The 22,905-nt window shown below is 38.4% G+C and overlaps 4 protein-coding genes across 5 annotated transcripts in view; 2 read left to right on the top strand and 2 right to left on the bottom strand.

Annotated features, from left to right (window-relative positions):
* The first annotated feature begins 1,314 nt into the window (after positions 1-1,314).
* On the top strand, positions 1,315-2,643 carry RpII33 (RNA polymerase III subunit RpII33). Its single transcript, XM_033469664.2, has 5 exons — positions 1,315-1,515; positions 1,591-1,735; positions 1,809-2,016; positions 2,108-2,314; positions 2,380-2,643. Exons 1-5 carry the CDS (start codon positions 1,430-1,432, stop codon positions 2,562-2,564), a joined length of 831 nt encoding a protein of 276 aa, XP_033325555.1. The 5' UTR covers positions 1,315-1,429; the 3' UTR covers positions 2,565-2,643.
* A 941-nt stretch (positions 2,644-3,584) lies between these two features.
* On the top strand, positions 3,585-9,554 carry SMC3 (structural maintenance of chromosomes 3). The gene is made up of 19 exons (XM_033469764.2): positions 3,585-3,832; positions 4,223-4,298; positions 4,376-4,554; positions 4,627-4,785; positions 4,853-5,012; positions 5,074-5,359; positions 5,428-5,602; positions 5,698-5,811; positions 5,885-6,135; positions 6,208-6,351; positions 6,413-6,724; positions 6,817-7,128; positions 7,207-7,408; positions 7,480-7,770; positions 7,833-8,095; positions 8,176-8,341; positions 8,422-8,560; positions 8,632-8,869; positions 8,941-9,554. Exons 1-19 carry the CDS (start codon positions 3,818-3,820, stop codon positions 9,065-9,067), a joined length of 3,609 nt encoding a protein of 1,202 aa, XP_033325655.1. The 5' UTR covers positions 3,585-3,817; the 3' UTR covers positions 9,068-9,554.
* Spase25 (Signal peptidase complex subunit Spase25) lies at positions 9,449-10,832 on the bottom strand. 2 transcript variants are annotated; one of them, XM_033469765.2, is made up of 3 exons: positions 10,675-10,832; positions 9,994-10,298; positions 9,449-9,910 (listed from the first exon to the last, which is right to left on the bottom strand). In XM_033469765.2, exons 1-3 carry the CDS (start codon positions 10,702-10,704, stop codon positions 9,667-9,669), a joined length of 579 nt encoding a protein of 192 aa, XP_033325656.1. In that variant the 5' UTR covers positions 10,705-10,832; the 3' UTR covers positions 9,449-9,666. The 2 variants fall into 2 exon arrangements, with proteins under 2 accessions (XP_033325656.1, XP_033325657.1); XM_033469766.2 differs by having other exon boundaries at positions 10,678-10,805.
* Positions 10,833-16,835: 6,003 nt separating this feature from the next.
* Positions 16,836-22,905, bottom strand: part of LOC117220188 (protein FAM76A) — a 68,762-nt gene continuing 62,692 nt past the window's right edge. The window contains exon 8 of the transcript XR_004490214.2: positions 16,836-17,312. The gene's annotated coding sequence lies outside the window, so the exon portion shown is untranslated. The remainder of the gene's footprint in view (positions 17,313-22,905) is intronic.

Genomic DNA, 22,905 nt, shown 5'->3' with positions numbered 1-22,905 from the left:
TTCCTTCATAAATTATTTCTTGCGATTCTTCTCTTGAAGTTCTAACGTTTCTTCTTTTATTTTTATGTTTTTGTTCTTTCTTTCTGCTTCCTCACAGATTTCTTTCTTCTTCTTCTTCTTCTTCTTCAGCCAGTGTTTTACAAGTCTACTTTCGTCCATATTGTAAACATTTCCTAAACTTACATTTTCTTTCTCTATTATTTTTTTAAAATTAATTACAAAAGCATCTGCTCCATTCTGATCAGCACTAGCTTTCTCCTCGTGCATCTTTCCTAAGCGTATGCCATGACGTTTTTCAAATTTTGCTAACCAGCTATTATTTACTTTAAATCGCGAATATAATTTTTCTCAATAAATATTAAGCAAATAAATGTAATCGAAATTATATCGTGTTTGATTTTATTTTAATGAGAAATATATGCCTAAACTATATCATGTTTGGTCTCATTTAAAAAAAAAACTATCAGCAATGTGTTTGAAAAAGATTCAGTTTTAAAATGTTAAAATTAAAAACACATGTTTACCAACTCCGTCGAACCGAGAAAGCTTCTTGATAATAAGATTACTCGCTTTTATAGTTTACATAGATGTAAAATACACATTTAGAAAGTAAAAGATAGTTCGTAAAATTATATTTAAACAATTTTTTTTATCAAAAATATCAATCAGAATTAATTAAAAATTATTACTTAACAAATGCGAAAAATATTTAATTATCTAACGTTATAATGATTGTTTTTTAAATATTTTTAGTGAAAATTTCATTGCAATACCTCCAATGATTCAAAAGTTATAAGAAAATGTCACTGCATTTCTCGATTCGGAGAATATGTATTTCTATTTCAATTGAGTTTCTTTTTAATTCCTGATAGAAAACGCCGGGTGTCTCCATCTCGTATTTATCAAGCAGCTACACATCTCTGGGTAACACCATTTCTGTAAAGAAATTTGTACGGTCAGATACCGATCTTTTGAATCCGTAAAGTCACGTAACTAACCCTAGCTAACTATCCTTAAGATCTTTTGTCTATTCTTTTACCGGATTTTTTCCTCCCTCTTCTTCCTACCCCCTTTTCATTTCCTTTCCGTATTGCTATAATCGATTCAACTTTCTATAATACAAATATGTAGCACTCTCGTAAAGTCGATCCACGCGTTATGCATTTTCCACCGCTATCGTACCACAGTATTTTCTACAGAGTCGGTAATTCATTTGGTTAGCAGTTTGAACATTTCGCCACTTACTAATTAGCGTTGTACAGACATCAACTAAAACTTCTTGATTTCGCCGTAAGAGGTGCCACTGTAATACCAACTGTATACATACAGATATTACTTGACACATATCATTTACCTGCTTTGGGTTAGAAATATTAACTATAAAACAGCATTTTTCCATTTATTTAATACTAATACAGAATTTGTTAAAATGCCTTACGCTAATCAACCGTCAGTTCACATTTCGGACTTAACCGAGGAGAATGTAAAATTTCAAGTTGAAGACACCGAGTTAAGGTACAAAAAAGGTTATACTGGAATTTAAGATCTTATAATCGAACTTAACGTAACAAGTATTTGAAATTATTGCAGTGTAGCGAATAGTATGAGACGCGTGTTTATTGCTGAAACGCCTACTATGGCTATCGATTGGATTCAATTAGAAGCTAATTCGACGGTTTTAAGTGATGAATTTTTGGCTCACAGAATCGGTATGATACCATTGATTAGTGACGACGTAAGTAATGAAATGATTAACGAATTAAAAATCTCTTACAATTAATGTGAAAGATTTATATTAAATTATTTAGGTTGTTGATAGGATACAATATACAAGAGACTGTCAATGTATGGATTTTTGTCCAGAATGTAGCGTAGAATTTACCCTCGATGTGAAATGTACAGAGGATCAAACAAGACATGTAACTACAGCAGATTTTAAGTCCAGTGACCCTCGTGTTCTTCCTGTTACATCCAGACACAGAGAAGATGATGCTAGCGAATATGGAGAAACAGATGGTCCGTGCTTTTGGAAATAATACCGATGTCTTAAGACATATAATAAATTATTTGACATATAATAGAATAAATTAATGTTTCTTTTCTGAAGAGATACTAATAGTAAAGCTACGTAAGGGACAAGAGTTAAAATTAAGAGCATACGCGAAAAAAGGCTTTGGAAAGGAGCATGCAAAGTGGAACCCAACTGCAGGAGTGAGCTTCGAATATGATCCAGACAATTCTATGAGGCACACTCTGTTCCCAAAACCTGACGAATGGCCGAAATCAGAATATAGCGAATTAGAAGAAGATCAATGTAAGCATTAAGAAGTTTGTGTGGACCGAGTAGTCTATTCAATTAATAATTTCAAACCATTTTAGATGAAGCACCATTTAATTGGGAAGCTAAACCAAACAAATACTACTTTAATGTCGAAAGCAGTGGTGCTCTGAAACCTGAAAACATTGTAATGATGGGTATTGCAGCATTAAAGAACAAATTGTCTAATTTACAGACACAGTTGAGTCATGAAGTTCAAAGTGATGCTTTGAGCATTCATCATTAAAGGAATTCATAAAATTAATATTTTTAAAACCAAATCATTTCCAGTCATCCTTCATAAAATAAAATTTTCATCAGAATAATTGATTGTAATTATTCCTTCCTTATTTTAACGATGAAGATATGCTATTCTTTTTTTTGTGTAGTGGCAATGGAATTACGTCTCCCGCCCAAATCTAGGGACTTTTCCTTGTCACGCGTGCTACCAGACCATGGATTATATATGATCTAAGATAGGGCTCGATATTAATTTTACATGACGGAGACTGCTCTAAAATGTGCTATAGAGTAGTATTTTGCAAAACATTTCAGAACAGTTTCCGAAAATGCTCTGTTTCTGTCATGTATAGTTAATTCCGAGGCCACTAGTCTAAGATATATATTTATAAATATGGTTTTAGATAATTTCCCTCTATCAAGATAAACCATCTATGTGACGTCACATGTGAACAAGATGCTATGTTCACAAGCTATGCTTGTATGATATATTAGTACAGTATTGTACTACCTATACAGTTTCAAAGAAATATACAACCGATATTTCAATACGTAAAACAATCTCAATACTCGATTTTAATATCTTGTTAATTTTTGCAAGAAATAAATAAATTGATGTATGTATACATATATTCCTTTTAAAATATTTAAGATAATACATATACTTTACAAATATATATTTTGGTCATTAAGTTTTACCTTGTACAATTTTAAATAGTATTCATAACATATTTTGGAAACTATAATTTTGCAAAATTGATTTGCAAAATTTATACAAAGAGTGTTTGACCAATTATTTTCTTAAGACTTATTTTAGCTTAAATAAGTAACAAAAATTATTTATTTATATTGACATTACACTTAAATTATACATTTAGACTTATTGGTTAAAAAATAAAATAGGTTTTGTCAGTTTATGTACTGCGTAATTTTGAGCCATTTTGAATGATCTTTTTCCCCACATACGACGTCACATTTTCTTCGTTATCTTTGCTCTACTGGATTCTTGGATTTCCGCAATTTTTTTATCATGTACTATACACAGGCCTTGTGTAGTAGTACATATGTTTAGTATATGGTCCTGTGCACGGTGTATAATATACGTACACTGTGGTTCTATGATATGATCTAAGGACGCGACGCTTAAAAAATCTTTGTTCACTGTGTTCAGTTCAGTGACGGAGAAACAGAACTTGTTTTTCCTATTGAGTTACCGTAAAGTGATAACACGAGAAACACTCGTGTAATTTTCCCTGCATTATGTACATCAAACAGGTAATGGAAATGAATGATTAACTTCATTTTCGAATGATTGTTGTCTTTTGCGCGCCTTACATTATTTCCTCTTCGACTGACGCTCACCGTTAGAAACAAATGTTATTATGTATTGTTCTACTTTACCGCGAACAAAATTTGTTAGTGACGAATTGTTTTTAATATCTTCTTTACGTTGAAATTATGAGTGAAATGTTAATGATAACGAAAACTGTTTGTCGATATGTATTTGTACACAAATGCATTAAAAATGTTACTACTTGATAAATATGGCCAAAGTTGGTCAAGTAATAAGATGTATGGTGCAACGGTTTATGATTGATTTTACAGTATCCTAATAATATAAGTACAAATGTCACCATTCTGTATAATAAATTTGTTTATATTTAGGTGATTATCCAAGGATTTAAATCATATCGTGAACAGACAGTTGTAGAACCTTTCGATCCAAGGCACAATGTAGTAGGTATGTGTGAACGTTCTATTAAATTTATACTAAACAATTTCTTTATGAAATTTATGCAAGTTTTGTCTTATTTCAAGTGGGCAGAAATGGTTCTGGCAAGAGTAACTTCTTTTATGCGATTCAGTTCGTTTTAAGTGATGAGTTTTCTCATCTTAGACCAGAACAGAGACAGGCTTTATTGCACGAGGGCACAGGACCAAGAGTTATTTCAGCGCATGTGGAAATTATATTTGACAATTCTGATGGAAGACTGCCAGTATACAATATTTAAATTAACATTATTTATATGTCTCGTAATTTTATTTTATATCTTAATTACTTCTTGTAGATCGATAAAGAAGAAATATATTTGAGGAGAGTGATTGGCTCAAAGAAGGACCAATATTTCCTTAATAAGAGAATAGTAACTAGAAATGATGTAATGAATTTGTTGGAGTCTGCAGGATTTTCAAGATCAAATCCGTATTATATCGTAAAGCAAGGAAAGGTATGTTTTATAATCAATTTGTGACTTATGCAAAGAAATGGAGGATATGATGGATTATTCTTCATAGATAAATCAAATGGCAACGGCACCTGATTCTCAAAGACTTAAATTATTGAGAGAAGTAGCTGGTACTAGAGTATATGATGACAGAAGGGAAGAATCAAAATTTATTTTAAAAGAAACAGAAGGAAAATTAGAAAAAATTCAAGACTTCTTACGAACAATAGGTAAATCATGATCAATGTTTGCAAGTACGTTCTGAAATGTAACAACATGATGGAATTTCAGAGGAACGTTTAAAGACATTGGAAGAAGAGAAAGAAGAACTCAAGGAGTATCAATGCTGGGATAAACAACGTCGTTGTTTAGAATACACTATACATGAACGAGAGCTGAAAGAGAATAAAAGAAAGTTGGAAGAGCTTGAGAAATCCAGAGCAAATAGCGGAGCTGAACAAGCGCGTTTAGGGGCGGAAGCAAAAACTGCACAAGAAATGGTTAGGGCTGCAACAAAACGTCTCAAAGAAGCAAAGAAAGAAGTGCAGACTGCGAAAGAAGAAAGAGATACACTCAGGTAATGTCAATAAAGTTGTTTGGAATTTGTGGTTGTATCATAGATGCTTATAAAAATTTCATTTACAGTGCTGAACAACAACAGCTACTGAAAGAAAAAACCAAATTAACATTAACTATTAATGATTTGCTGGAGGAGGTAAAAGGAGATAATGACAGTAGAAAGCGTGCCCAACAAGAGTTAGAAAAATTGAAAGGAAATATCGCAGGACGAGAAGCTGAATTAGAGGAACTCAAACCAGAAGTAAGTTATACCCTACTATAAGTATTGGCTAAAATATATATATAAATATGGCTAAAATTTTTACAATGAAATTAATGTCAACATCATATTTGTAGTATGAGGAAATGAAGCGAGTGGAAGAGGAATGCACCCGCGAGTTACAATTGAAAGAGCAGAAGCGGAAAGAATTGTATGCAAAACAGGGGCGTGGCAGTCAATTCACTAGCAGGGTATTCAATTTGACTTTATTAATTAAAAGACAAAAATTGTGAACCCTATTGTTTAATATTTCCTTGGTACTAGGATGAGAGAGACAAGTGGATACAAAATGAACTTAAACAACTTACCAAACAAATTAAGGATAAAGAAGAACATCAGAGAAAGATTAGTGAGGATTTAAAAAAAGATGCAGAGAAGCAAGTTATTTTAGAGAAAAAGATCGACGAGCATACACGTGAAATGGAACAACAACGAGTATCTATAGATGAACATAATAAGCAATACTATGAACTAACTAAAGCAAAGGACCAATGTCAAGCCACACGAAAAGAACAGTTTGTTCGCTGTACAATGTTTTGCATTTATGAAATTTTGGTGAAGTATAAATAACATTTGCTGCATTCCAGGTATCGACAAGAGAGCGTATTACAACTTAATTTGTCAGGGCTCAAAGAAGACTTGGCTAAGGCGGATCAAAGTTTGCGGTCCATGGCTGGAAAGCCTATTCTAAACGGACGAGATAGCGTGCGAAAAGTGCTGGATACGTTTCGGTAATTAACATTATTTTATTCGCAAAGTATAATCTTGACTGATGATCGCGCGAATTTTCAGAACACGTAAAGAAATGGCCCACGAAGTGAGTAGTTATTACGGGCCTGTAATAGAGAACTTCAGTTGCGAGAAGAATTTTTATATGGCTGTGGAGGTGACAGCTGGAAATCGATTGTTCCATCATATCGTGGAAACAGATAAATTCGGAACGAAAATCTTGAAAGAGATGAATAATCAACGCCTTCCGGGAGAGGTCACATTTATGCCTTTGAACCGTCTACACGTAAAAGATATAGACTATCCAAAAACTGGCGATGCTATGCCTATGATATCAAAATTAGAGTACGATGAGAAGTACGATAAAGCTTTGAGGTGAAAAACGAAGATAAAACATGTAAATGCTATTAGTATGTAATTGATTGTAACACATTAGTATAATATGAATTTTTCGTGTGTAAACGCAGGTATATTTTTGGAAAAACATTAATCTGCCGTAACTTAGAGACTGCGACAAATTTGGCCCGTACGTCTGGATTGGACTGCGTTACTCTGGAGGGTGACCAAGTATCGTCGAAGGGATCATTAACGGGTGGATACTTTAATACGCTAAGGTCACGTTTAGAAATACAAAAGACCAGATCAGAGTTAATGGCGCAAATTTCGTCCCTCGAATCTCAATTGACCACCCTTAAAGACGAGATTAGAAAAGCAGATCAGAATATTAGTTCTTATGTTAGCGAAATGCAGAGAACTGAAACCAAAAACAGCAAAGCAAAGTACGTTATCATTACTACTACGTTTTACATTGGTATTGGTATGGTTTACGAAATATTAGATTGTTTCTCTGATTACAGAGATGTGTATGATAAAATGAAAGCGGAAATACGACTCATGAAGGAAGAACTGAGTGCGATCGGAAGATACCGTACGCCAAAAGAAAGAAGCCTTGCTCAGTGCACATCAAGTTTGGAAGCCATGCGCGCAACGAAAGAAGGTTTGGAAAGCGAACTGCATCAAGAACTCATGGCACAATTGTCTGTTGCTGACCAGCGCCAGGTATTGAAAGTTAAAGTAGAAAAGTGATTGAATTAGAGCTACTGATTCGCTGACTGCTCATTACATTCTAGGTAGATACATTGAATGACGATATAAGACGTCTAACAAAAGACAATAAAGAAGCATTCGCGAAGCGTATGAGGCTAGAAGCTGAGAAAAATAAGTTGGAGAACCTGTTGACCAATAACTTAGTAAGAAGGAAAGACGAATTAGTTCAAGCTTTGCAAGAAATATCGGTGGAAGATAGGCAACGACAATTGGAATCCTCGAAAGCACAGTTAGCAGATATCGAGAAGAGACTGCTAAAAGTGAATTCTGACTTTAAGTCTCAGAACGAACGAGTAACCAATGCTATAAAAAAGGTAAAAATGCGACTTGTGCCAATTGATGATTGCATACAAATTTATCGTTTTTCTCATATTAGCAAAAGGCAGAGTCATCGGAAGTTGAGAAGTGGAAGATTAAAGAAAAAGAGGCACAGGAAGAGATAGAAGCTGATGCTAAGAATTTGGAAAAGTTGGCCAGCAAACTGAACATTTTAGAACAGAAAATAGTGGAATGTACGCAGAAAATCACAGAACTTGGAGCATTGCCTAGTCACGAAGTGTACTCTCAATTCAGCGCAATGTCTACAAAGCAGTTGTTTAAAGAAATGGAGAAAGCAAACAATCATTTAAAGAAATACAGGTACAATATCAATTGAATTTTTACTGCGAGTGAAAATACATATAAAATGTAATACGGCGATATGTTTGATCCTATTTCAGTCATGTAAATAAAAAAGCGTTGGATCAGTTCATGTCGTTCAGTGATCAGAAGGAGAAATTGGTGAAAAGGAAAGAAGAATTAGATAGAGGCGATGAAAAAATTAAAGAATTGATGTCGGTATTGGAACAACGTAAATGCGAAGCTATACAATTCACCTTTAAACAAGTACGTAGTGCAACGGTACTCTCTGTACTCTCTTTTATTTACTGCGTGTCAACCTGCATCAACCAAACTGTACTTTTTAGGTAAGCAAATATTTCAGCGAGGTTTTCAAAAAACTTGTTCCATCGGGACACGCACAATTAGTTATGAAAACAGCCGATGGTGAAGAAGGAGATGACACAACAACAGAATCAGCCGATTCTGACAGGTTTATTGGAGTTGGTAAGTTTTGATGTTCATTATTAATAAGAGTGTAGGGGAGAGTAATCGTGAAAACTTCTAAATCTGGCTAGGTATACGAGTTTCTTTCACCGGTCATAGAGCTGAAATGAGAGAAATGAACCAATTGTCTGGTGGACAAAAGTCACTAGTAGCGCTGGCATTAATATTCGCGATTCAAAAATGCGATCCAGCACCGTTTTATTTGTTCGATGAAATCGATCAAGCTTTGGATGCACAACACAGGAAAGCTGTAGCGGATATGATTCACGAGCTTAGTTCTGATGCCCAATTTATCACGACAACATTTAGGTAACATCTTTTATACCTACGTTTGCAATGTATTTTATTTATTCGCGCTTAATCTTGTAATATTTTTACAGGCCTGAATTATTGCAACATGCGAACAAATTTTATGGCGTCAAATTCAGGAATAAAGTATCTCACGTTGTATGCGTAACGCGAGAAGAAGCAGCCGATTTTGTAGAGGATGACACAACGCATGGTTAATCTAGCTTATGGATTATTAACTGCACTGCGGATCTTTATGTAAATACCTATTTTCATAAGATGTATTATACAAATAAGGAAGTATTATTATTATTAATTAAAAAAATATTAATAATTTTTGTTCATATGCATGTTTTCTATATACTAAAAGATTGGGTGTACCATAAATGCATAAAGGTTCGCAGTCTATTTATAATGGATCATCAGTCCAGAAATTATTTTTTTGAAAGTTGACCATTCTTGCTGATGAGCTACTCTTTATTTCTTCATGATAATTGCATACAATCGCTATATAATTTGACATTTCATCGGTCATGCATTATGAAAGGGAAATCGTTGGATAAATCAAGACGTAGCTATGTAAATAATTTACTAGTGGTGTAAGCGGATCAAGAAAATTTTTATTTTATTAACGGCTATGTAAAAGTTTATATTTGTTTTTTCTATTGTATTTAAACACGTGTAACAATACATACGTCATTTTTAACTGATGGACTTTATTCTCACGTTGTATTTACATCAATGAGAAGTACATAAAAATGTGAAAAATTATAGGGAGAATGAAAAATTTAATTAATGAAAATCATTGGTTTCTCCTGCTACTTTTCTTTTCGTTGACTCGTCAAACTGTCGTGCATACTCGCTACAGTACTCTCTATTAATTCTGGTATAACAACGCCATTCACGTCGATAAAGTTCGCTACAGATTTTGTAATACTAGCTTCGTTCACGCTTCCGGTGGACGCATTTTTAACAGACAATATCAGATTGTACTTGTCATCATATTTTTTTAAGTATGAACTAGCCTCCCAAATAAGATCAGGGTTAAAACTTGCTGGATCTCTGGAAGAAGAAAAGTATCAATTAATATAACTTTTACCAAAAATAGTAACATCGCATTAAGCATTAAATCCATTTTTATTTACCTTTGGATAGCAACAACAAATATTCCTTTCTCTTTATATGATGTATACAATGATAAGAGAGCCGTCGAAAAGAAATATAATGCAACGCAGATAGCTAAAGCTGATTTAGATGCTGGAAATGGATACAGATAATCGCAGAGTACAGCTATAAGCGCCAATGTCACAGTAATTGCACAAAGAACTAGTCGTCCATCAAATAGTGCAAAATTTTCCAAATAATTATATTTTTTAATAAGTATATATTTAACTGCATCATCTAATGCATTCTTGACAGCAGCACCATCCCATTTATTGATTTGTACCACCTGCAATATTGAGTCTTGTTAATTTATAATATGAGAAGTACATTAAAGAATTAACACAATTGAAAAATTATGAACAATATAAAGAATAATCGTCAAGCCGGTATTTACATAAATTTACGAAAAATATATAATTTACGAAAGATGAGAGACAAATATAATATATACAAAATATTATAAATTATATAGAATGTACGTGTTACAACTCCATTGAAGAATTAAATTGTATGCAACTATCTAACGATACCATACGCGAAATGATATAATTCCAGGTTTTGGAGAAAACATATTAAATAGTATCAAATTTAATACTGTTTCATTAATTATTTCAGTGCGTATTAATTTACAGTGTTCTTTAAATCAATGTTATCGAACTTACAACATTTTCAGGATTTTTATCTCCACCCATTTTGAACACAACCTCAATTAAAAATACTTATGGTTGCCTATTTCACTCGTACACAGTTTTGTACACGTCCAATCGTTAAAATCTTTTGGGCTGATTTATAATAGTTTTGGAAAGATCGTTTACAATACTCCCGCAATAAGAACTCGCAAGTTAGCTTTACACTTGGCGACAGTGATGCCTCTTGTGGAGAAAAAGTAAAGCTTAATTTTAGGGATCGTACAGCGCCAATTTGGGTAGTGGCAAAACGCTCAAACTATTAGCTAAATTACTGACAGTCGATTTTTGCTAACAGTTTGAACGTTTTGCCACTACTTCAATTGGTGCTATACAAACCCCGAACGGAGCTTCATTTTTTCTCCCTAAGGGGCGCCACAATTGCCCACGTGTGCACGATGCTTATAAACACTAATTATGACAAAATTAGGCAACTAAAAAGTAAACCAAGAATACAGAAATATTCAGAAGAATCTGCTGCATGTATATCGTACAAGAAAACCAAACATCTACGGCACAAAATATAATTAATTAGTATATAATGGTTAATTAAATATAAAAAGCGTTATAAATTATGTTTCGCAATGTTGTCATTTGTTTTTCTTTTATATGATATCGATGCAGTAGATTCTCCTGAGCAATTCCGTGCGCTTGGTTTGTTTCTTGATGTCCTAATTTTGTCATAATTTGTGTTTTTAGGCGATCCTGCGTTGTGCATATATGGCGATGGTGACATCTTTTTTGAAGAAAAATTGAAGCTTTATTCGTGGTCCGTATAGCATCAATTAGTAACAATTATTATTATAATTAGTATATTATTATTATTATAATTAGTATAGCATCATCAGTAACAAAACGTTTAAACTGTTAACCAAACTACCGTCAGTCGATATTGGCTAACAGTTTGAGCGTTTTGCCACTACCCCAATTGACGATTTACGGACCCTGAACGGAGCTTCGTTTTTTCTCCACAGGGGACGCCGTAATCGCCCACGTGTGCACGATGCAGGGATGTTTAAAAACATCAATTATAACAAAATTAGGCAACCAAAAACATAAACCAAGGGCGTAAAACTATCGAGAAGAATCTGCTGCATCGTTATCCAGTAAAAAAAGCAATCGATAACAACATAAAATATAATTAATTAATATAATAGTTTACAGGCATTTAATAGAAACAAACTTTTGCCTTAGTTATCGGTACTCGGTTGAAGTTGAAATTTTATTATCAAGGATCTTCCACGGTGCGAAGTCAACAGTCTCGAACGGAGACTGGAGACTCATAGCCGACAACTACGAAGTTTCCTCGCGGCCATCCGATCTTCACAAACCATTCGAATTCGCATGTACACCTCCGCGTTCGGAGGAAGAAAGAATGGAACCGATAAGCGGAGTAATTATCGAAACGCGTACACGGCGAGTTAACAAGGCTGTTATGGTCGAATATGATCGCCGGCAATATCAAAACGGAGAATTTACGGCCAGGAAGAATCGTACAGGTCGTTCTTGGGGAGAGGATAGGGGGACAAGCCGACACGAACACGTAACAGTTACTTCCAGAAAAATTCCGCTGGCTATGTTTTCGTTCGGTGCACCAGGCGAACGCAGTCGCTTAATTAAAACCCGTGTAAATCGACTAGCGGCGTGCAAGCGCGCCCGCGACCGAGCGCCAGCCATCGCTACGCCAATTAATTTTATACCGGAACAGGCGAAGAGAGAGAAAGAGAGAGAGAGAGAGAGAGAGAGAGAGAGAGAGAGAGAGAGAGAGAGAGAGAGAGAGAGGAACCAAGGGAAAAATAAGCGGACGCGGCTCAAGGGAGTGACTATTCCGTGAAAACCCTGCTGGCAAATTGGTTCGCTCTTCGGGGTTCTAGATCGCGACGCGTCGAAAACGATCCAATTATCGTCGGCCATCGAATCGCATTCCCTGTGATTTTTCCCTCGAATCGAACAGTTTATGCTGCCCAGAACCGAGAAAGCTTTGGGTCAATGCTCGACGAAGAGGGCCGGAAGATTGGTCGAACGCGATTGTTCGACTTGCCCGTCGCGTGGCCCTCGACGGTGGTCCTTCCCTCGAAACGAATCTTCCAGGTTTCAAGATACGCTTACCGTAGGCGAGAAGGTTCGTGATACGCGAAAGATTCGTCCTGCCCTTTCTCCGCAGCAAGAAGCCCGTAACCCCTTTCTCTGTGAAACGCGACGTTCCAGAAGGTACGGTAATTTCTCCCAGAAATACCAAATTTCGGGTTGCTGTGAATTTCCCTTGTGCTAGTTCTAAGCCTATGTGATTTATTGCTACGTCGACGCTAAGGCTCGACGGAGTTAGTCAAGCGTGTGATACGACACACAACGCGAATTCCCGGAAGACAATACAAAATGATCTGTTTGGGTGCGAGTCAGGTAAGAAAAATCGCGGAGCTACAAGGTACGTGGTAGGTACTAGATACGTGATCTTCGAATCATAGCATGTGGCCTTCGAATTGCCTTGGAATCGTGGCATGTGGCCTTCGAATTGTCTTGGAATCGTGTCACGTGGCCTCCGAATTGCCTTGGTATCGTGTCACGTGGCCTCTGAATTGCCTTCGAATCGTAGCATGTGGTCTCTGAATTGCCTCCGAATTGCCTTGGAATCGTGGCATGCGGCCTCCGAATTACCTTCGAATCGTTGCGAAAAATTAGAAATGAAAAAGTTAAGTCATCGTTTTTATTTTAGCATTACGGGCCGAGCATTAGCCCCGAGTTTCTATAAAACCGTGCCGCGAGGCCCGAAGAGTCGCGACTTAGTATTCTTAGATCTGCCGATTTCAATTCCGACCTTCGAACATTTTTGGGAGAAATCACTGTATCTATATCCGCGAGCGGACGCTTCGCGTCAATGAACATTTCAGAAATAGAAGCTACGCGCTCCCCGATGTGAAATTGAAACGGCGATCTTGAAACATCCCGAAACGAGATGAGAATCCGAGAATCAAATATTCTTTCGGATAACGTGCCGAGCACAGGCCACGGGCGAGCAAGGGTTAAAGGCTGGACAGGGGCAACATAATTTTCTGCTTTCAGTTGCAGCGGATTTCCAGTGGCAGAAAAAAGTGGCACGGTTCCTTTTACCTTGCCGAGAGTCTTGGCTGGAATACAAACTCCATCTAATCTCCTTTCCCGGGGTTCGCGGGATTCGGACGATACAATTTCCCTTCTCGTTCGCCGGGGGATTTCGCGATGGGTCGAGGGACTTCCGGCGGAATTAATAATAATCGTAGCTTTTTAATTCGCAGACCGTAGAACGCCCCCCCCCCCGCGGTTACAGAAATCGCGGCGGGAGATCCCGTTGCGAGAGGCACACGGGGGATGGGGGTTCGATCGGAGCGAAAAGAAAATTATCGGGGAGAGACTTCCGTCATGCTCGAGCAACGCGCGCAGCCGCGACGCTCGCATACAAGTCCCGCGAGCACACGCACGCCGGACGAGGTGAAGCGAGGTCGATGGAAAGTGGCATAATCGCGGATGTGGATCGGCTCAAGGAGAGCAGAAGAAGAGATCCTTTACCTTACTTATGTAACGAGCGGCCGGTCTGTGTCTCGTGTCTTCGACCGTCTCCGGAACACGCACAGACCCTTTCTCGACCGTATATATATATTCCCCTCTACCACATCCCCCGTTGGGGGCCTTCTCTCCCCCCTTTCTCTCCTCCCGTTGCTTTTTCGTTTCTCGACAGTTCGCAAACCTAACCCGGTGTCCCTGAAAATCCCTCGGTCTTATTGGGTCGCCGGCCGCGAAACACCCCCGTTTCTCCGTCTTGCGAGAACGCAACGGTGGTTAGCTGCTCGCGCGCGCCCCATAAACTCGGTGACAATGCTGCACGATCGCTTCTTTCTTCGCACAAGTCGATATTTTATTTATTTATGTGTAAATAAATAAATTATATATGTATAAAAGGTCCATTTTTACAATACAGAACCAAAAGCCAATGTTAATATAATACAGAATCTTCGAATTAGCGCTTTAGGCGAACAGTTTACGTAAACACGTTTTGAATTTTGTGATATCGACGGCAAATATGTCTATTTTGTCGCTATTATCGTTAACAATTTGAAGTGTCCTGTAAAACGGGTCAGTATAGCGGTATATCTCGACGAGTAGGATGAGGTTCTAAAGGGAAGTGTTGACCTAGCAAATCGAGAAGGAGCATCGAAGTTGACAAGCGAGGTGACACTCGGATTATTGGCCAAGCCATGTACAACTTTGTAAGAAAAGCATGGGTCTCCAATGATTCTTCTGGACTCCAGGGAATTTATATTTAGGAGGACATTGAAGGACCGTAGTTGTGGTCAATTCGCGAAAACGGTTGACCCATTTTAAAGGCAGCAAAGCGAGAAAGTTTATGCTGAACGCTCTCAATTTTGTAGGCATTTTTAGCAATAAAAGGAAACCATACTGTCGACGCATAATCAAGGATAGGTCGCGTGATTGTACGATATTATATATTAGGTTGTAACATAAATTCGTCCCGTTTTTGTCAGTTCAAAATCGCGAATTTGCTTTGTAGCCGTCACGATGGATATTTTAATCATTTCTGCAATATCACGTATTGTTATGCGACGATCGTTGTTAACGAAGGTCTTAATTCGTGCACGATCTGTCGTCACAGGGCATCGAGAACGAGGTGCGTCTTTCAAGTCTAAATTCATCTGGAAATTTTTTGAACCATTTCGTGCACGTTGATTCGTCGATTGCACCATCTCCGTGTACACCGCGAATTTTTACCTTTGCTGTAGTAAAAAAAGCAAAGTGTGACGAAAACGTTCTTTGTCATCAGGCGTTTGAAAATATTGAAAACATTTATAGACAGAGTAGGGTAAGTATAGGCATTACTGCGGTTTCTCAATGAAGGCGAACTTTGACAGAGAAAATAAGACATTTTACGCCAATAAATTGACAACTTGAGCTATACCTATTATTCTTTAACTTGAACATTTACTTTTCTCAAAATATTGAATCTCTGAAAGCACAAATTTCATTAAAATGATGTATCTATTACTGCGAGCCAAATACTGCGGACTTTTCGATTACTGCCTGTCGAAATTGACATAACACATTTTCTTTTAAATGTACATACACACACGGTTACAATTCCTAGCATCAAGATATTCTCACTGTAGCACTTTACAAATTAGGTATAGGTGCACTGTATAGGTTAAGCAGTTCAGTAAAGCACCGCAGTATAACGTACACTACATATAAATAATATTTAAGAACAGGTGATAGTGACAGTGTATGTCGATTATTTTTTATCAAAGTAATGATTACTTTATCTAAAAACAACGCTAAAATGAATAGTTTATTATTAATTACTACAATACAAATGCTTTTCGAATTTCATAAGACTCAAGGTTTTCATAAGCTTCCGAATATCGAAATGAATTAAAACTGCGATTGCTATTACTTGTATAAATTACCAATATTAAACGTATACAAAATTATTAGATTAATTTCTAAAAGATTGCACACTATAAAATGTTAAATTTTATTATTTTTATAAAATACCGCATATTATTTTGGGGCGTTCGCAGTAATACCCTCGCTTACCCTAGGAGAGACCACCGATTGTAAACACAGACTCGCGTAGAAATAATCACTGAAACCTAACTAGAAAAACGTGAGGTAGAACAGTTGACGGCGTGACGTTGCCGATGAATCGGCAAAGCATTGTTACGCGATTAAGTAACAAAGCGAAACGAACTTATGTTACAATCTAATGCAGTAATTTCTCTCTAACTTTCCTTCAGCTTGTAAACAAAGGTGGACAATTCGGGAAGAGGAGATACGATTATTCGAGCCTCGCGGCTCATTTTTACAGTTGCCGATTGTTACTGTACATGCATAGAATAATTTTTAATATTAATTTTAATAATTATATAATAATTGTTATAATATAATATAATATAATATAATATAATATAATATAATATAATATAATATAATATAATATAATATAATATAATATAATATAATATAATATAATATAATATAATATAATATAATATAATATAATATAATATAATATAATATAATATAATATAATATAATATAATATAATATAATATAATATAATATAATATAATATAATATAATATAATAATTGTACATAATATATTAGAATTGTTTATGGCCCAAAGAGTTGCCTCGATTGCGACACCGAAAATAACATTCGTAGAAATCTGAAGGGCTGGAAAAATGGATCTTATTCCGGTCGACCAAAATTACGGTAACAATGGGAGTGCATCGAAGGCGTAAACATGGCTCCAGCTGGATGCTACGACTTCTGTAGCCAGAATCCTCGAAACATAACGTTACATCTCCGAGCGGCCGCTACTCCGAAGATCCTGGCCCTGTTCCCGCTTATTCTCTTTCTCCCTTCCGCTTCATCCCTCGACCGGCTGTTCCCTGGCACCGGCCGGATATCGTTCAACGACCATCTTCGAGCGGTCGAGTGGCGACTTGGTGACTAAGCGGGTTTCGCGGGTCCATGTGCGAACCGCTTCTTCGGAAGCCCGAACTCGTACGTCATTCCCTGAAGTCTTCTTCCTGAGCGATCGAACATCTTGCCACTCCGTCACCTGCGCAACAACAGTAACGTATTAATTCGAACGTTGCCAAGCAGAATCGTTTCGAATCGAATTCCTGTACTTTTAACCCTCGCAGTACCGGCGGTTCGACGTTCACGCGCAGCCCCACCGTTTGGGTCCAGACGGACCCATGAACTTGTTGTTATTATAATCGTTATCTGTTACTATTATTACTATCTATTACTATAATAATAATAATAATAATAATATATAATATAATTATTATATATATTATATTATATATAATAATAATAACAATAATAATAATTATTATTATTATATTATATATAATAATAATAATGATAATAATAATAATAATAATAATTATTATTATTATTACTACTACTATTATTATTACTGTTATCTTGCCGTATTTTTCTTTCAAATTTCCAAGGATAGTTGTACTAATCATTGAACAATACAACATCGAACAATTGAACAACACAAGAATGTACCGATTTCGATCAAATTTCCAGCACGCATGTAAGTTACCGAGATCTACAAAAGGCATTCTTTAAATTTTCATTATAGGCTCGGATAAAAAAGATAAAAAACGAGGGTAACTAATTTTTTCTTTTCATTCCAAGTAGTAATAGAAAAATGGAAAAAAGAAAAGCTTTTCAGCCGTCATCTATCATAAAAATAAAACAAAAAATTCAAGTCGTTTAGTTCAGTTTTGAAAAAGTTATTGCGTTTTAATAGGTGTACGAACACTTTTGTGGGCCACTGTAGCAATTAACAATTTTCTACAATTTGTTACGCGTTTGTTGCCGTGGCTCTGACATAAGCAAACGGCATCGAGTGTCAAACGGTCGAAGCAGGCCTCGAGCTTAGGGTCCGAAGGGACCCAATCGTGGTACGGCGAGGGTTAAAGTCCATTTTAAAGGCCCATTCGACGGTCGGTCGCGTCGAACTGAAAAAGGAGACGGACGAATCTCGCTTTCTTAAGAACCGCGAGCCTCTCTGGCTGCTTTCCAGCCGGCGGAGGGTCCAGCTCCCTTCGACGGGCGTCCTTTTTTCGCGCGTTGGAACGAGCCGGGAAGCTCGGGTGGGCTGGAGAGAAGAATCATTTAACGGCGGCTCGTAAAAGTCAGAAGCACGGGGCCGTAAAGGCGTTATTCCGGCGCACCGGTGATTTCGACACCGAAAACCGGGGAGGGGAGCTGTTGTTGTCGGAGGTCATTCGTCGGTTCAACGTTCGGGCCGTTTACCCGGCCCGCGAAACCTTGGCCATCGAGGTTCCGCCACGCGTCTAATTACCATTTGTCCGGGGACACCGACGTTCGCGGCGCTTCCGCGACTCTTTCCGATCCTCGACACCGTCGTCGCGTCTTACCGGCGAACCCACCGGTGAATCCACCGATGAGAGAGAGAGAGAGACACCGAGGAGAGGCGAGAGGCGACAAGATCAATCGACGATCAGGGGAACCGTGTTTCGGAATGAATCGCGTCCGCTCGGAGCAAGCAGGAGAGGCAGGCGGCCGCGCGCGGACACCTGAACAGCCGACCGGCGAAGAGTGCCTTGACCCTGACAGAGGATTCCGCGCGGCGAAGAAAAGTGCAAAGGAACCGATGACTCGGCCTCAGTCGCGATTCGGGTCGAGTCACCTTGCCCGGCAACTTTCCGCGGCCGTTCGCGCACGGATGCGCGGAGGAAGCGAACTACGCGGAGGAAGAAGAAGCGACAGTGACGCAACTTTTCACCGTCGGGGCATCCGCGAATGCCATTCGGACCCGCGAAATTCATCGCGGCGGGAAAAACGCAGCGATTCGGGCCGCGGAAACGGATCTAATAGTTTCAGCCGCATCGGATGGGCTCGGCCTTAAGAGGCGTACTATTTCATCGCTCGAATCCTCTAGGATGAATTGGATGGGCCACCATTCTTCTTTCTTAAACCTCGCTGCCTTTGTTGGGAGCGATCCGAGGAGGCGGGACTTTGGTGCTCTTGCTTTCGACGGTGTCGGGCCAATGCCCCGCAGGCCAATTTGCGCTTCGGGCCACGGATGTTCGCACAAATTCCCACTTTTGTAGACAGTTTTTAAGGCAGGGGCAGAAGCATTGATCCTCGCGCAGCACCGGCGGCTTGGGCGTTCACGCGATGCCCCATGATTTGGTTCAAACGGACCCGTGACCTTATGTATACAAACATTTTGAACTAAAATTTTGCTGTTGTTATCATTATTATATTATTTCATTATTATTACTATTATTAGTATTTCAGTATTATTAGTATTTCATTTATTAGTATTTCATTTATTAGTATTAGTGTATTTATTAGTATTTTATTTATTAGTATTATTAGTATTTCATTATTATTACTATTATTATTATTATTTCTGTTATTATTACTACTACTATTATTATTACTGCTACTGTTATTATTACTATCACTATTATTATTTCTGTTATTATTACTATTACTATTATTATTACTATTATCATTACTATTGTTACTACTATTATTATTATTATTTCTGTTATTATTACTACTACTATTATTATTACTGTTACTGTTATTATTACTATCACTATTATTATTTTTGTTATTATTATTATTACTATTATTATTACTGTTACTATTATTAATATTATTACTATTACTATTATTATTATTACCATTATAATTACTATTATTATTACTGTTACTATTATTGTTTCTGTTATTATTACTATTACTATTATTATTACTATTATCTTATGTCAAAACACAGTAATTACATTCGCTACATTTGTCTCCGTATTTGTCGTCCTTCCTCTGACACAAGCAAACGGCAAACGGCGTCAAGTGTCAAACGGTCACGTCAAGCCTCGAAGCCTCTGGGTCCGAAGAATACCCGGGCCTGGTACGCGGCGAGGGTTAAAATCGAAGCCTCCTTAATGGATTGAAAACATCATCCGGAACTGGGAGATCAAAGACCGCACCCGTGAAGAAAGAGAAAGAGATGAACGAGAGAGAAGGGAAAGAAGGGAAGAGAAGGTAGGCGTCGACGAGGTTACGACTTATCGACTCGTCGGCTCGGAACCATTTCCCTTTTCCTGGATCCCCGTTATAATAGCCCGTTCGAGGGCCGATCGAGCGGGCTCCGGTCCGATTCGATCGGCTTTCGGAATTCGAATAAGTCACGCCAATGAAAGAAGCGTCCTCGGCCGGAGTAGGGGCCGCGCGGAATGGGGAATGGAAGGAAATGGGAATGCCGAAGAAGGAGAAAAGCCGAAGAAGCGGGTGGGGATCCGATCGCGGCGGAGGTGGCGAACCGAGGACGACGAAGCCAGAAACGAAACGAGAAGAACGGGACGACGGGGACGGTGGTGGTGGTGGTGATAGTGGTGGTGGTGGTGTTGGTGTTGGTGGCGGCGATGGTGGTGGTGGTGGTGGCTGCGACCGTAGTTGTGGCTGTGGTTGTGGTTGTGGCCGTGGCTACGCCGTGGCAGGGGAGACGGTAGAGGTGGCAGGAAGAAGGACGAAGGAGACGAGGAAGGAGAACCGAAGGGAGACGACCGAAGCGGCGAGCCGAACGAAGACACAAGTTCATATCCAAGGAGATGTGGGACGATGGCCCGGAGTAACCTCCATCAAGGATGGACTTCCATCCACCGACGACCGGGACGTACTATACATCCAGGCCTTTCCTCGCCAGTTATGCGAGCCTGGATAATCATCCTGTAGCGAGCGGCCCCGATCCTCCTCGAGCCTCGACTCCGCGCTCGGCGCGCCGCGGAAACGCGCGGTTCGGATCGTTTTCCATCTTTTCCGCGCGTTTTCCCCCCGACTTAATGTTTTTCCAAAAAGACTCTCGATCTTCTTTCTCGACGCGTCCTAAACGATCGCTTCAACAGGGTCGACGGTGCAAGAAGACGTCGTGTCCGATCTGGCACACTATCTGCGGGTCACAGATCGAGCTGGACTTGCGCGCTTAACGGGCGAAAATCGACGAAGTTTGAAAAAATACACTTTTTAACCAGTTAGCTGTGACGCCTCCTTTTCAGAGCGTCAGGCACAGAGTAAATGTCGCTGTTAATATATTGGATCGAAAGGACGCGGTTTCGTTTTATAAAATTAACAATATTATTACTAATATTTACTTATTCACATGACATTAACGTGTATTACATATGTACGTAATAAACGAAAAACGTAAGAAAAATGAAATACTTGTAAAAGTTAAAAATTCTAAATGCTGCCGCAGTGTGGTTCGGCAAAGCAAGGAACGATGCACAATGGCACTTTGCACGTCCAACACTAATATCGCGAATTATTCATATAATTAGTCATATTTTTTTATTCTGAGCTGCCCTTAAAATATTCTAAACATCTTGAAATTTAAGAATTTGGTTATTTAAATGATAACCTTAGTGAAAACAAGGGTCACCACTTTTCACGCATGACGAGTATACTCGTCATGACACAAAATACTGTCACTTCTCCATGACGAGTATACTCGTCAAACACACAGCTAACTGGTTAAGAAATATTCAATACTTTCGAAACTGACGATAAGATTTTGATAGCGACTATCTAACGAGGATTTTTTGGCTTTTAAAGTAGGATCGTTTAAAAAATCGTATAACAACGATCGGGGCCAGTCCGCGGAAAAGGTATTAACACTAGATTCACGGAACCCGTTAAAATGACGGGTCACTAATTTTTTGATTTACGATTATTCATATCGTACAGATACATTGATACATGATTAATTAATAATAATAATTAATAATAATTATTAGAAATTATAATAATTAATTAATAATTAATTAATAATAATTGATACATGAATTATTAATTCAATTTATATATGACATGCGGCAAATGTTACAATAACACTCGTTAAAAATCAGAATAAATGTCTCATTGTTACTTTTATAAACTAATATAAAGCAGCTGTTTTTTGTGCTCCGTAAATCTAGTGTTAATACCGACGATGGTGTGCTAGGTTCATTTGCATTCGACGATAACGTCCAAACGCTTCCGACGGATCGCGGAGGATTTTCGGCGATGGGCGGAGCGCGTGGATCGCAACAGGAAGCACATGGTTCCGCGGTGGAAAAAATATAGAGCGGAACTGGGCGAAAATCTATTTATTCTCGCGCGGGATCGGTTTCTATTTTCAAGACAGTTTGGTAAGGAGACCAGGATTATTGGACCTGAAAATGGTCGTCGATCGTCGATCGTCGCCGACGAGCGAGCCGGCGCGCAGCGGCGCGGCGCACGCTCGATTAATAAATTCGTTTGCCGGCGATCTGGTGCCGCGAACGGCGGACAACGCGGGGTCGACGGCCGTCGAGAAAAAGTATTGTTGTTTTCTTTCGACGGTCACGGCCGCCTCGGGCGAGAAATGACGCTCGCACGCTCGCGCGGTCGCGCGAAATCTGGAACAGGAATCGCGGAACAGAAAACGAGGGAAATTCTCGTTTAGTCTTTAGACCACCGATCCGTGATCGCTCGTTCCAAATTTACCGACCGTTTGCTCTCGCCTCGCCTCGCCTCGCCTTTGCCCACGGCCGATCCAAAGACGGCGCGCGGACCACTGACGAAATTTTCGTGGCTGTTACGGCACCGTGAGACCATTGGATCGAAAGTGTTTG

The sequence above is a fragment of the Megalopta genalis genome, chromosome 10 (genome assembly GCF_051020955.1).
Source record: "Megalopta genalis isolate 19385.01 chromosome 10, iyMegGena1_principal, whole genome shotgun sequence".
Classification (NCBI taxonomy): Eukaryota; Metazoa; Arthropoda; class Insecta; order Hymenoptera; family Halictidae; genus Megalopta; species Megalopta genalis.
Note: the sequence above shows the minus strand (reverse complement) of the source record. Positions and strands in the feature narration are given on the sequence as shown.